The sequence below is a fragment of the Mauremys reevesii genome, linkage group 5 (genome assembly GCF_016161935.1).
Source record: "Mauremys reevesii isolate NIE-2019 linkage group 5, ASM1616193v1, whole genome shotgun sequence".
NCBI lineage: Eukaryota > Metazoa > Chordata > Testudines > Geoemydidae > Mauremys > Mauremys reevesii.
In genome coordinates, this window is record NC_052627.1 from 120,222,055 (window position 1) to 120,235,790 (window position 13,736).

Below are 13,736 nucleotides of genomic sequence, written 5' to 3' on the forward strand. Positions count from 1 at the left end.
GGATTGAGCCTGTTTTCTCTTCCTGGCTCTGCCACTGACTCACTTTGTGGCCTTGGCCAAGTTAATCCACATCTCTGTTTTTGTTTCCCCCTCTCTAAAATGGGGATAATAATTCATACTCAAGCTTGCAAACTGCTTTGAGATCTAGATCTGAAAAGCACTACAGAAGTGCCAGCTATTATTATTTCAAGTGACCTGAAGTTTTGGGGCCTGAAGCTTTGACAAAGGGAGAGGAAAGGAAGCCATTGCTGTTGAATCAACTTCTATATAGAAATCCAGCCAAGCAGATGGTGTTTGTATACAGGATATGCTATCACAGAGTAACTTTTCTACAACATTCTTCATTTTTAATAATTTCAGACGGGCTAAACTCCGGCTATATTTGGAGCAGCTAAAACAGCTTGTGCCTCTTGGGCCAGATAGCACCAGACACACCACTCTAAGTCTGTTGAAAAGAGCCAAGATGCATATCAAGGTAAAAACAAAAATATCCATCCATACTTTGTTTTATCTAAAATAGAGCATTCAGGAATATGTATTGGTTGAAAAGGAACTTTTTTTTTTTTAAACAGTAAATCCACATTAGTATTTATTTCTGATCTTCCCTATGGCCAAGTCTTTATTAAACACTGTGGTCCAATGTTTGGCTGCGTGTGTTCTTTCAGCCTGGTGTCCCAGCTCTGCACATATAGCGGAGATAGCAGACTTTGATTGAACTGCCCAATAACCACAGTTTGTAGCGAAGGAACTTGGTCAGGTTTATTATTGATGAAGCACGGTATTGGTGTCTTATACTTGCACTGAGTGTACTTGTAGCATGTATGCCCGTGACAATGGACGCAGCTCAGTTAGTGATGGGACTTTCCACTATCCCTCTCGGCTGGCCAAAGAGACTCCCTCTGAGATAACCTCTTTATATACCAATACAAACAAGTTATGTATTGCTCCTGTGGCGCATCTAGGTGTCACCCTCTGACAGATTTCGGTACCACCCATTGCTTTGTACTTATTGGTTTAATCAAAATATCTCTACCCATCATGCTGTCATCATGACCTTATCTTTAAGATGGGCCAATGTGTTCCTGTTATCTTTGGTACTACCCTTTTGGACTGTGTTTGCATATATATTCTTGTACCTAACGCTACTTAGGAATATATGCTTCTGCAATATCAGCCCTATTCTTGCCAGATTCTGTGAGCAAGGCCTGCCTCTTGCTCACAACTTAACTTTGCTTTATATCTAGGTTTGCAAGGCGTCTGGTTTTTGACCGGAATGCCCGGTCGAAAAGGGACCGTGGTGGCTCCGGCCAGCACTGCTGACTGGGCCATGAAAAGTCAGGTCGGCGGCGCAGCAGGGCTAAGGCAGACTCCTGCCTGCCCTGGCTCTGCGCAGCTCCCAGAAGGGGCTGGCGTGTCCCTGTGGCCCCTAGGTGCAGGGGAGGCCAGGGAGGCTCCGTGCACTGCCCCCGCCTTGAGTGCTGGCTCTGCAGCTCCCATTGACCGGAAACTGCGGCCAGTGGGAGCTGCAGGGGTGGTGCTTGCAGGTGTGGGCAGCGCACAATGTGCAGAGCCATTGGGCCACGCCTCTGCCTAGGGGCTGGACATGCCGGCTGCTTCCAGCAGCGCAGAGCCAGGACAGGCAGGGAGCCTGCCTTACCCCGCTGTGCTGCCAACCAGGAGCTGCCTGAGGTAAGCACCACCTGGCAAGAGCCCATACCATGAACTCCCTGCCCCAGGCCAGAACCCCCTCCCACACTCTAACTCCTTCCCAGACCCTGCACCCACACCCCTACTCCAGCCCCTTCCCAGAGCCCGCATCCCCCCCCGCATCCCAACCTCCTACCCCAGCCCTGAGCCCCTTCCCAGAGCCCGCATCCCCCCTGCCTCTGCATCCCAACCCCTGACCCCAGCCCTGAGTCCCCTCCCACACCCAAACTCCCTCCCAGAGCCCTCACCCCAACCCCTTGCCCCAACCCTGAGCCTCCTCCCACACGCCAAACCCCTCGGCCCTGGCCCCACCTCAGAGCCAACACTCCCAGCTGGAGCTTCCACCCCAACCCCCTTCCCCAGCCCAGAGGCCCCTCCCGCATCCTGAACCCCTCATTTCTGGCCTCACCCCAAAGCCCGCACTCCCCAGCCAGGGCACTCACCCCCTCCCGCACCCCAGCCCCTTGCCCCAGCCCTGTGAAACTGAGTGAAGGTGGGGGAGAGCGAGCGATGGATGGAGGGTGAGTGGGGGGTGGGGCTTCAGCGAAGGGGTGGGGCAAGGGTGTTTGGTTTTGTACAATTTGAAAGTTGGCAACCATATTTATAGCAGCAAAGCTTTGACCCCTACTTTAGCCCAGGTCTCAGACCAGGCCTTTGATACAAGGCCTTATGTCTCAGGCCCTCTTTCTACTACAAATGCTTCAACCTCTGGATCAAGTATTGTTTCATCTGAGGCAACACTTTAAAAATGACCGTGCAGTCCCAAGCATATAAAATGTTGATTTCTGCTCAGTCTCTACTGGTTTATACTCTGCCTTATAACCATAATGCACAAGTCAATAATGGCTATTCTCTGATTTTTTGAAAGGCTGGGGGCAGGCTGGTATGCTACTGCACTGCTGTTAATGTAAAAGACAACCCTATTCAGGGTTGAAAAACTGATGGAGGGGAAAAGCTGATTGCTATTAGTAATACTATGTGCCCTCTACCTTGACGATTTGATCTTCTAGTGCTTGACAGTCATTAAAAAGAAACTGAAAGATGGCTCCTGCTTTCAAAATATTTTTTATCTGATGTACTAATTGAGTATAACAAAAATTACTTTAAAAAAACTTGTTTTTGTGTCCAGTATTGTAGTCATTCAGTTGATTCATTCTAAAGTTACAGCAAAGTTCACTGTGTAATAAGAAAAGCGTTAAAGGGAATATAATACTTTATAGTAAAAAATTTAAAATATGATGGAAGAAGCCTGCTGTCATACAGCATTGTATTAATTATGCAGCTAACAGGAGTGGAACATATAGTTCTTGTCAAATATTGTAGATGAAGTTAAGCAAAGTCATCTTTGTTAGTAATAAATATATTAGGGAGATCCTCAGCTGGTATAAATCATTGTAGCTACACCAGTTTATATCAGCTGAGAATCAGGCCTCTCATAGTTTAGATTAAAGTGAATGAAAGGCTGTGAATGCTCTTTTTGTTCTGGTCTGCAAGTGATACTACCTGTATTGGGCCTTTGTACTACAGAATGCAGAACTACGATTTGCTTTGAATAGTGACAAATTTATGTGATTAACCACGGAAACATCATGTAAATGCCAGTAAAGCTAGGAATAAATGCCCTTTGCTTGCTTTGTTCCTTGACCACTCTGAACATTACGATTAATCTCCAATTTTTGGAAAGTGAATAGTTTTTCTTTTTAAAGAATTAAACTGAACCTATTCTTCTTGAATTGCCACTGGATTGCTTCTCTCCAGCAGGTGTAGAGCACTACTTTTCTGACACTAGTGCCTGTCTTCCTTCACTATTGCTAAAATGGCAGTGTCACTTTAGTAGATTTTGAACATTCCCTTTCCTTTCCCCAACAGACTGATATTTGCACTGAAATACTGGACAGAGTTTTCAGTCTGACTCTGAATCAAGAGTTAATGTCAAAGTTTGTGTCAGATAAGTAGCAGCTGGAGAATAAGGAAATCTGATCAGTTGGGCTCAGGTAGTTTGATAAATCAGTAAGTGTAGGTGGACTAATTTCTTTTCCAATTGGAATGTTGTGTTTATCTATGTATAATACATATATACACAAATGGTGCCTGGCCTTGGACAAGTCTTAATGTGAGGCAAATGTCCCAAGATCAACAGTGCACATTATTCCTTCCTTCAAAAGGTCAATATGTCTATTTTATGATGGCTACTCTGAAACAGCAGGATCTTTGGAATCATTCAGGACGGCAACCTGCTGTTTGCTCCACACTTTCACGAAGCACTCTGGTCTAGAAAATCAGGCATAAACAAATTCATATGGTGAGCGAAGAGTCGTTCCAGCAGCCATGGTCCTTCCTAATAAGTCTCTTGAATCTAAGTAATCATGTGAAGGCAGCTAAAGTGGGAGTTTGCTATAGATTCCCTTACTGCTAATTCCTGCATCATTCTGGAGCAACTAGCAAAAAAAAAATGTATTTTTGATTGTTAATGGAGTTGGTCTCTGAGGAGAATATATTACATGTACAAGGTCTTGATTTGTGGATATTTTTTGCGTATGATCCCAGATTACTTCCAACTTAGTGTAGCATCAACTTCCATTTTTTCCTCCATAAATGATCTTAGGTGACTTGACAAAAAGGCTCAGTCAAAATCTGATAAAATAATTGATATTAATAATGTAGCCATCTATAGAAGCAACATGGCACAAATGTTGGGGGTGTTTTTCTTTTGTTTTTGCTTTGAGTATTAACTGATCAGTAACTTCTCTTATTAAAACTATAAGGGAAATTTTGGGTAGACAATATAATTATATTGTTGGCTTTTTGTCTACGACATTTGGCTTTACGCCCCTGTTTCATGAGAAATGTATGAACAGTACTTACCAAGGAGAAATTTGGGGGAAAGCAAATAGACCGTACAAGTAGAAAATTCACCATTAGCAAACCATTTCTATTGTAATGATATCACAGTATTGCCTAACTAATGGGAACCTTAAGTAGTAAAACTTCTCTGGCCTGTGTTACGCAGGAGGTCAGACAATGATCAGAATGATCCCTTCTGGCCTTAAAATCTATGATTAAAACACCTTTTACACCTAAGGAAGCATTACATTCTGACTGAAAACTGGTTCTTGCTTGTTACTTTATTCTGTATTAATCTAATATGGTCTGTTTTTCATGTCTCTTTTTAATGATTGGTACAGTGATTTAAGTATTTCCCAGCACTAATGCAACAATAATTGGGTCTTAGTCTGAGAAAGTCTTACCAGTTGCTCAGCAATTTCTAAGTGATATTTTCAAAACATAGGTGTTCTGTTATGGGCCAAACTCACTGCTGGCTTCCACAGTTGAAACTACTGAAGTCAGTGGAACTAAGGAAAAGATTTTGGCCCACCATATATGTTTGTATTGTTTAAATATTACATATATGTGAGAAACATAGATTGAAATATTTTGGAACAAGTTACTTACATTTTAAAACTGGTATAAGTTAATGATTTAATTATTTATTTTTCACCCCCAAAGAAATTGGAAGAACAGGACCGAAAAGCTCTAAATATTAAAGAACAATTACAGCGGGAGCACCGCTACCTCAAACGTAGATTGGAACAGTTATCCGTGCAGGGCATGGAACGTATCCGCACTGACAGTATGGGATCAACAATATCCACTGATTCTGAACAAGGTAATCTAACGAGCGGTCTCCTGGTTTATTAAAACTTTGGACCAGCTTCTTCCACCCTTACTCGAATTTAGTAGTATCTTATTCTGCGTGCTGTCCCATTGGAATCTGTTCTATTCTGAGAAAATTCGTATGTCATCAGTGGGACTAATTACAAAGTAAGGTTACTACTTCACATGGGTAATGCAGAATCTAGCTGAGTGTCTTTATGATAAATCAGTAATCAATGCAAGCATTAAAAATGAAATTTACTCCAATATGCTAGATTATTGTTAAGCACTTTTGTTGTCTTCTGTATTGCACATTATAATTTTGTATTAAAAATAAGATTGTTGTAAGTATGTTTATTCTATTATATATTGGTAACATATTAGAATATGTATTACAGAGTAGATGTATTGTAGTTAATATAATCCCTGACTACATCATATTTTCCAAATGCTGTCGCCCATGGTACTTGAGACTAAGGGCAAGATCCTCAGCTGCTGTAAATCTTTGTGAGTTTATTGAAGTCAATGGACCTATCCTGATTTTCACCAGTTGATCCAGCACATGATCTAGTAGCTCATTTAGCAATTTCTACAAGGGGATGTGAGCAGCACTGTAACAAGGCAGGATTTTAAAGGCAGTAAACCATATAGAAATGTAAGAGTTAGAGTATTGGCAACTATCTTACTGAGTGAACAACAACATAAATTCCTCTATGCCATGATTTTAATAATACATTGTGCGGACTAATCTCTCCTGATTAGTGAGATGAGTTCCCACTAACATTAATGGAAATTTTGCACCTGCATCAAGGATAATATCCCCCAGTATATATTTATCTTATCTATTGCTTCTTGTATTACAATTTTTTATTTTGGCTTGAAGTTATAATGAAGGATATAGTCAGTGTTTATTTTCTTAAAAGGTAATTATGTCCTTTTTGAAGACAGGTCCCAGTCTTGCCAGCTGTGACTTAAGGGTGGCATGTCAAATTTAGCTTTTTTATTTCCTGGTTCTGGTTACTTGCTGTCACAGGTTAAATTTATTACTTTGATAATGGTTTTTGTTTATAAGTAACTGCAGTGCAATTTTCTTTGTCATATGCATGTACCATGCTGGTGCCTTGTACTTGATCCTACATCTTTCTATGTCAGTGGTAGTTTTGCCATTGACTTCACTGGGATTAGTATTGACCTCTTGGAATTAGATGCAGATATCCTTGGTCAGGATGAGTAACACTTTAGTCCAAAAGTGGTCCCATTGAAATGAATGGGACTGTTTGTAAAACTAGGTGCTACTTGTTGTGAGCAAGAATATCAGAATCTGACTCTTTGTTAGGACATTTCTTCAGATTGCTGCTAAGTCTCTAATACTGCTTGTTTCCTGGTTTTGTTTCATGTTCTTCCTTCTCTGGATAATAAGCAGAGCTGGCTGAGATTTTTCAAACAAAAAAACTTTAATTGAAAAACAGCCTTTTCTAAACCAGAAATCATCAGAAAAAATGTTTTCAGTTTTTCCAAGAAAGCTGGAAGGCAAAAAATGTAGTTCATTTTTTCATTCATCAGTTTACCTTTCTGAAATTTTTGGCAAAAATGTCTGTTTTTTGACCAGCTGTAATAATATATTCAGAGTTTTGTACTGCCATTCAGCATTTGTATTGCATGCATCTTTGACAGTTTTTTAAAATTTAGCATTACATGGTTAGAGTTGTTTTTGTGAAGGATTGGTAAAATGGGCATATCTGCCCTTAAATTATATTAATAGACTGTTGTATTTCTGTGTAAAGCATTATTCAGACCAGAAAATGCTTGAAAATGTTGTCCAGGATATTCATCACCAAAAGTTTGGGCTGTGTGATTCAAAGTATTAATCATAAAATATGGATCTTTCAACTCTATGGTACCCTTCCTTGTTGGTTGTTAGTTACTCAAACTTGTTACCAAAGGATGGATTTTCTGTGGCTTGTGTGAAATGAGTTGTTGGTATCAGTCCAATTCTTAGTGGATAGATGGCTGTACCATAGTTGTCACTAACTGTCACCTTTGTTGGGAGTGTCAGCAGAGACTGCGAGTATTAAATTGTCTTGGGAGCTAAACTATTCTTTTTTACACCCTAGAGATGATCTTTACACATCGTGAGATGGTCTCTCCATACCAGGGTTCAGGACAGTATGAGAAAGCCTTTAGTACTGATGTCATGTTGTATTTGTTATGTGGATAAATATGTAGAGGATTTAATTCCTAGGGCTGTCAGTCTGGTACTTTTCACTAGCACTGAATTTAAAAATATTATTTGGGAAAATTAAGTGTGGTTTGACTTTCACATTAGGCTTTTAACAACATGTTCAATATCAGCCCACAGTAACTGACTGTATTCTCTACATTTCTGAAAATCTGCTTTTTGTGTTTCATTTAGAAGTAGACATTGAAGGAATGGAATTTACACCAGGTGAAATGGACAGTATTGGAAGTGCCAGTGATGTTGAAGACCACTACAGTTTGCAAAGCAGTTCAAGTGATGGTGGCTATACACATTCCCGCAGACTTAATGCCAGGCTCTCATAGTGCCTGAGTTTCCAATTCAGCTCAGGACCATCTAACTGAAGCACTTACAGAAGAAAATTCCAGAGGTGTCAACTGCCACTCTTCCGGGAAACCCCAACCACAGCACTCTGAAATGGAGGTTTTGTACCCACGGTTCCCTGCACTGTAACCACAATATTCGATATTGCAAATCATGGTTTTGCTGCAGAGAACTGTGGTTAGGTACAGTTGTGACTTAAAGCTAGCTTGATGTAGCCATACTGCAAATTTTAAAAAATCATATCATTCCATGCAAGAAGTATTAAATTCAACCTGTTGGAAGCATATGATGGCATAAGGAAGTCTAATAAAATCATTTTGATTTTGCAGAAACCATTTTCAAATATTGAAGAATAAATGGAATCTATGATGTGTTAGTGATTCAAATCTATAAAAATTCAACTACTTTTTTTCTTGTTTTTTTTCCTTCATGAAAAATTATTAATGCTTTATAGCAGGCTGTAGAGTATAAATTCTTTTACTAGTTGTGTTTGAGAGAGGCAGACAGAAAAAAAATCTCCAAATCTCAGATGATCTTTAGAAAAAAGATCATATTAACAAGTCACTACTGTACTTCAAAATGGGGAGGAAAAAAGCCAGCTCTAATAATGACTTCATGTGGGATGATCTCAACTTTCTTTTGCTTTCTGCATTCAGCATCCAACTAGCAGCAGATCATTCTCACCATGATAACAGAGCTAGCACAAAGCAACACTGGAGTGTTAACCTATTATCATGGAAGAGATATCTTTTAAAACATTTCGGTATTTTTTGTAAAGAATACAGAGCTCAAATGATCCAGATTTTGATAATTAAACCTCTCCTTACAAGGAATGTTAGCTAATGTTTCTTTTTTCCTATTTATAGCTGCCAATACATTTTTATGGAAGGCATGGCTTATAATTACAGTATTCAGCTAGAGGATAATTAATCATTTTTTCTTCTTTTGCACGCTATAATTGCATTTTCTATTCTTAAATAAAGTGCAAAAAAATAAAGTGTATGCTGTAAAACAGCAAAGTTTATTTAGTACTCATCAAGCTGTTCAGAACATATTTACCCAAATTGTAGCAATACTACGAAGATGTATTTTAATACAACTTTGGCTTAGTGAAGTCATTAGAGCTTGGCTTGCTGGGTAAGAAAAATGGACCAGTCTTTGCATTATCTGTATAAAGAAGGTCTTTTAAAAAAAAGAAAAAAAAAGAAAAGAAAAAAGAAAAAAAGCTAAAAACACTTCTAGAGAAGTGATTTTAGCAAGTGTAGTCTATATTTCCTGTAAGAGATTTTGTATTATATTTTCCTAAATGTTCTCATTTACTTGTATAGGGAGGGGAATGGTACAGACCCAAACCAGAGTCTCAGGGACTCTTCACCCTTGTCATATTGTGCCTTGGTGACCATTTATGTATGTCTCTCCTTTTTCATTGTTTAAAGGCAACTAAGCTTTGTTTCTTTCAAGACCCTCTGTTTGAATGGTCAGTTGTCCATCTTATTACAAATGAAGCACTGAGAGTTATAAATCCTTTCACATCCAATCCGTGTGTCTTTTTAGTACAATTATAAAATTAGGTTTGTGAGAGGGTTAACCATTAATTACATTATACTTCATAGAGGCCCTCCCCTTTGATTCTTCAGCACACAGATCTACATTTTGTTAGCTTTTTGAACCAGGGTCTCTGTGAGACCAATATTAAATGGCTATGGAAACAAATGTATTGTATAATGCTATAGGATGTCTAACTGTGGTACCATTTTAATATTCAAATATAAAAAACTCATGACATACTGACCATAATGATCAAAACAAAGATTCAGTTGTTCTTTCAACATTAGACATATGTGCCCTCCCTTTGGCTTTTACAAGAGAGTAGAAATATGAATACATTTTGTGGCAGCTTACAATCCTTGTTTGCACTCTTGCTTACTGCTTGGAACTTGCCAACAAGGAAAATGTATACTTTTAATTTACATAACCTAATTTATGGCCACCTGTACTTTGGCTTTGGGGAGGGGCCTAAGGTTATAAACTCTGGCAGCTGAATAATAAAAAAACAACAATTAACCTTTTCTGTGATGCAGGTTTTGGTATTATGTTATACACCTTTGCATATTACTAAAATCCTCATTGTTGGGGAAAACACACAGCAATATACTCATTGTGTGTAGCTGACAAGCAGCAGAAATTACTAGCTCCTTTGGTGCATATGTAACTAATTTCCAAATCTGGAAAAATTAAGTGTTTACTTTAACACACGACTGTTAACAGGGGAAAAAAAAAAGGCTAGTACATTGTTGCTGTTCGTTTATTATATAATGAACACATTCATGAATTGTAAAGTGTTTCCTTTCGTGACAAGCAGCTCTTGCACAGAACCTCCTAATAAAAAGAGATTTGAAACTCACAGAAGGAGAGTAGAGATTTTAAATTCAACATTGTTGTACCTTATGTTGATCAGAAGTTCTCCTTTTAAAGATGAATGTGCTAATTTAATGAGTTCTTCCACGCTGGGTATCCATGGCTTTGTAGATCTTATATTTTCAATAAAAATTACTCCAATAATCTGAATGGAAATAAAAAGGGTTTTATTTGTTTTTACTCTTTTGCATATTATTATGGTAACCATTATCAAGACAAAGAAATATGGTATCATTTTCATGAAGTGTTTGTCTTAATTAAAGTCTGATCCAGACATGGAGACCTATTCCTGCAAATCCTTCCTTATAGTAGTAGCCCCATTGAAGTCAATGGCACAACTGATGTACTATTTGCATGAGTAAGGGTGTGCAGGATCAGACCAATAGCCCAAACAGTATCAAAGTGCTAACAGCTCTATCCATCTCTCTTTGATTTCTGTGGTGATGGATGGATTCCTGTGATTTTGTTCCAAAACATTATTCTCCACCTTATTCAGCAGCGTTATTAATTATGACATTACCTTATGGCATGGCAACTAGAGATGAATAGTTTCCTGTTTTGCTTTGTGGATGTTTCTCATTTTTGTGTGTGTGTGTAATTATTAGTGTTGTGATCAAAACAGTACAGCAAAAAAGGGAGAGGGGATGGGAGAGAGATATTTAATCATTTTCTTGGAGTAACTGCACCTAATCCAATCATCCTGCCATGTTGTGTTATAATGTTATTAAAATTGAGAATATCACATTTCTAAGTTTCTTTCTTTTGCACTTTCTAAATGTGGAAAGTTGCGAGGTCTATAGGAGTATGGGGCTGGAGCTTCTCTCCCATGGAACAAGGCCTGGAGGAAATTGCCATAAAGTTCTCTTTGCAGAATTTTCTCTGAAGCTGTTCCATGAGGAGATTTGACTGCTCTCCTACCCATGGAAAAAGGAGGAAATTCTGCCTTCAGAACCTGCAGGTCCCAAGGTATCTGCAAGAGGCCATGTCCCAGCCAGGATCTACACTTGTTCTGGTGCCTAGTGTTCATCACCTCCTCGGCTTTACTTGGGTCATGTTGTGAGTATTTTCTGTACCACTGCCTGGGTGGGGCTATGAAAATATCAAAGCAGCTTAAGGCAGCATTAATTTTTTTCAGATTCCCCATGAGATTTAGGGGGACAATGCATGTCCCCTGACTCCATCCTACCCTTCCCAGCTGTTTCCACAAATTGATGGATGGCTAACCAACCTACCCTACCCTTTTTAGAAGACTAAGATCTGTGCAAGAACTGGATACTGTATTTCCTTATGCAAAGCTCCTACTGACTTCAGTGAGAGTTTTGCCACAGTGAAGAATGCAGGAATGGGCCAAAAAACAAAACAAAACAAAAAAAAAATCAATCATAGCGCTAAAGTTCATGTCTGGTATTTACAAAGATACTAAATGTTAATTTCTTATTGTAAAACTCTTCAGATTTGGAAATATTGTCTGCTAGGACCTGGTACAACTCACATTTAAGTTAAAGAAAAGACTCTCACTGACCTAAATGGGTATTGGATCAGGCATATCAACTGCAATTTAATTTTTTTTGCAAGCAGGTAGTTTGTAACAATCTAGAGAGTACATATGACAAATGAAGAATTTTTTGTTTGATAAATATTTACATGGTTTTGATTTTCTTCTTACCACGAGTTCTATCAAACCAATGTTATTTTAGTATTTTCAGTTAAAATGATAAAATAATCACAATGTTTTAAAAAATGGTAAGAGATTGTGTGCATGTGAGTTTGGTCTACGAGTGTGCTCTTGTCTACTACACCAAAGCTTGCTCAACTGTGGAATGCAGTCCCCAGTTCTTTTGCAGTTGTATAAAACAACGTATACAGGTAGGATGGGTGATCATTTGGCCCTTTTATCAATGTTAAATCAATTAATCTATTTAATTATCACTGTTTTTTCTTCCTCAAAGGTCATTTCCATACACAAAATAAATGTTTCTCAATTACGAACCCAGCCAGCACAATCACTGAACAAAGGATATTAATTTTATACACTTGTTTGGTGAAGACATTACCTTATTAATGTTTAAAAACCAAATTTAAGAATCCTTCATTATATTTATTTACTGCTAGAGGCCAGCGCCTTGTGTTTAAAAAAAAAAAAAAAAAAAAAGTCAAAACATTCAATCCATCAATAATGCCCTTTCCAAAATTGAATGCAATGACTATCAGACTACTTTAGATTTATTTTTTTAAAGGAGAGCTGCTTTCACTATAAAATAAAACAGATAAAGTTATCAGATATGAGAGACATTTCACCAACAATGAATGTGTGTTAGTGTGGTTTGTGAATGAAAGGCAATATTCCTAATTGATAGCACCAAAAATCTAAGTTATGTATACTATGTAACTGCTTAAAATGAAGGGAAAGTATAAAGTGGGAACTACTAGAAACCATTTGGTCATTTGGGCCTGTCATTATCCTAAATTCTAGAAATGAATCCCAACAAAGATTCCTGGTGACCCAAGTACACCTATAGAAAACTTGGTAGTGAATCATAGTGAAGGCAGTCTAACTTCAGAACTTCAGCCTTCAACTTTGCATAAGTAATGTGGGTATAAAATATGATGACATTCAATGTACGTGGTTTAAAGGGTCTGTGCAATAACAAGTCTTAATGGCTGATATTTCACTACGTGTGAAGTACATGGTAGGCACCGAAAAAGAGCCTCCTGCTGTGGCGGTTACGTTTCTGGTGAAATTCTAGAGGTGTACTGGGTGCGTTCTGTGCCAGAGCCATTGGAATATATATCTGAAAAGGAACGCTTCATAGTTCTAAGATGTATTATATTGTAAAGATTCATTTGTACACACGTACATGGTGCATGCTACGCTGTGTAGCACACACTGAAAGTATTGTGTTATATCATTCTTTCATTGTAATATAAATACAATTTTTATACCTGAGATTTGTGGTGGTTTTCAGTTTTAATTTTTTCTTCTTTCATCATTTGTTTTGTGTGTGTACTTTTCCTTGCAATTCATTTCACATAGGGTTAACAAACATTTTATAAAAAGTTCATTGGGTGTTCCCCTCACTAAAAGACCCTTGCAAGTCTTCATGGTTTGGAGCTAACACTCAAAATTCTCTGCTAAGTATACTGGCCCAAATAAAAACCTTACCTAATTCCACTTTAGTCAATAGCATTACACCAGGAATTAATTAGGCCCATTATTTTAAAAGAGGAGTTCTTATATTTTTTTTCTTTTTAATACAGATGCCCAGAACTACCCTAGAATATGCATACCAATACTGTATTTGTATGAAACCAAACCAAACTAACCCCCCAAAAAACATTAATTTCTGCTCTAAATATGAAGAAAATATAACTTCAC

General features: G+C 38.3%; 1 protein-coding gene across 2 annotated transcripts in view; it reads left to right on the plus strand.

The window, feature by feature from the left end:
* Nucleotides 1-13,307, plus strand: part of MXD4 (MAX dimerization protein 4) — a 52,020-nt gene extending 38,713 nt beyond the window's left edge. For both annotated transcript variants that reach the window (XM_039539375.1, XM_039539376.1), the window contains exons 4-6: nucleotides 361-475; nucleotides 5,215-5,374; nucleotides 7,775-13,307. In XM_039539375.1, coding sequence (XP_039395309.1) covers nucleotides 361-475; nucleotides 5,215-5,374; nucleotides 7,775-7,923 — 424 coding nt within the window. In that variant the 3' untranslated portion in view covers nucleotides 7,924-13,307. The remainder of the gene's footprint in view (nucleotides 1-360; nucleotides 476-5,214; nucleotides 5,375-7,774) is intronic.
* Nucleotides 13,308-13,736: the final 429 nt, after the last annotated feature.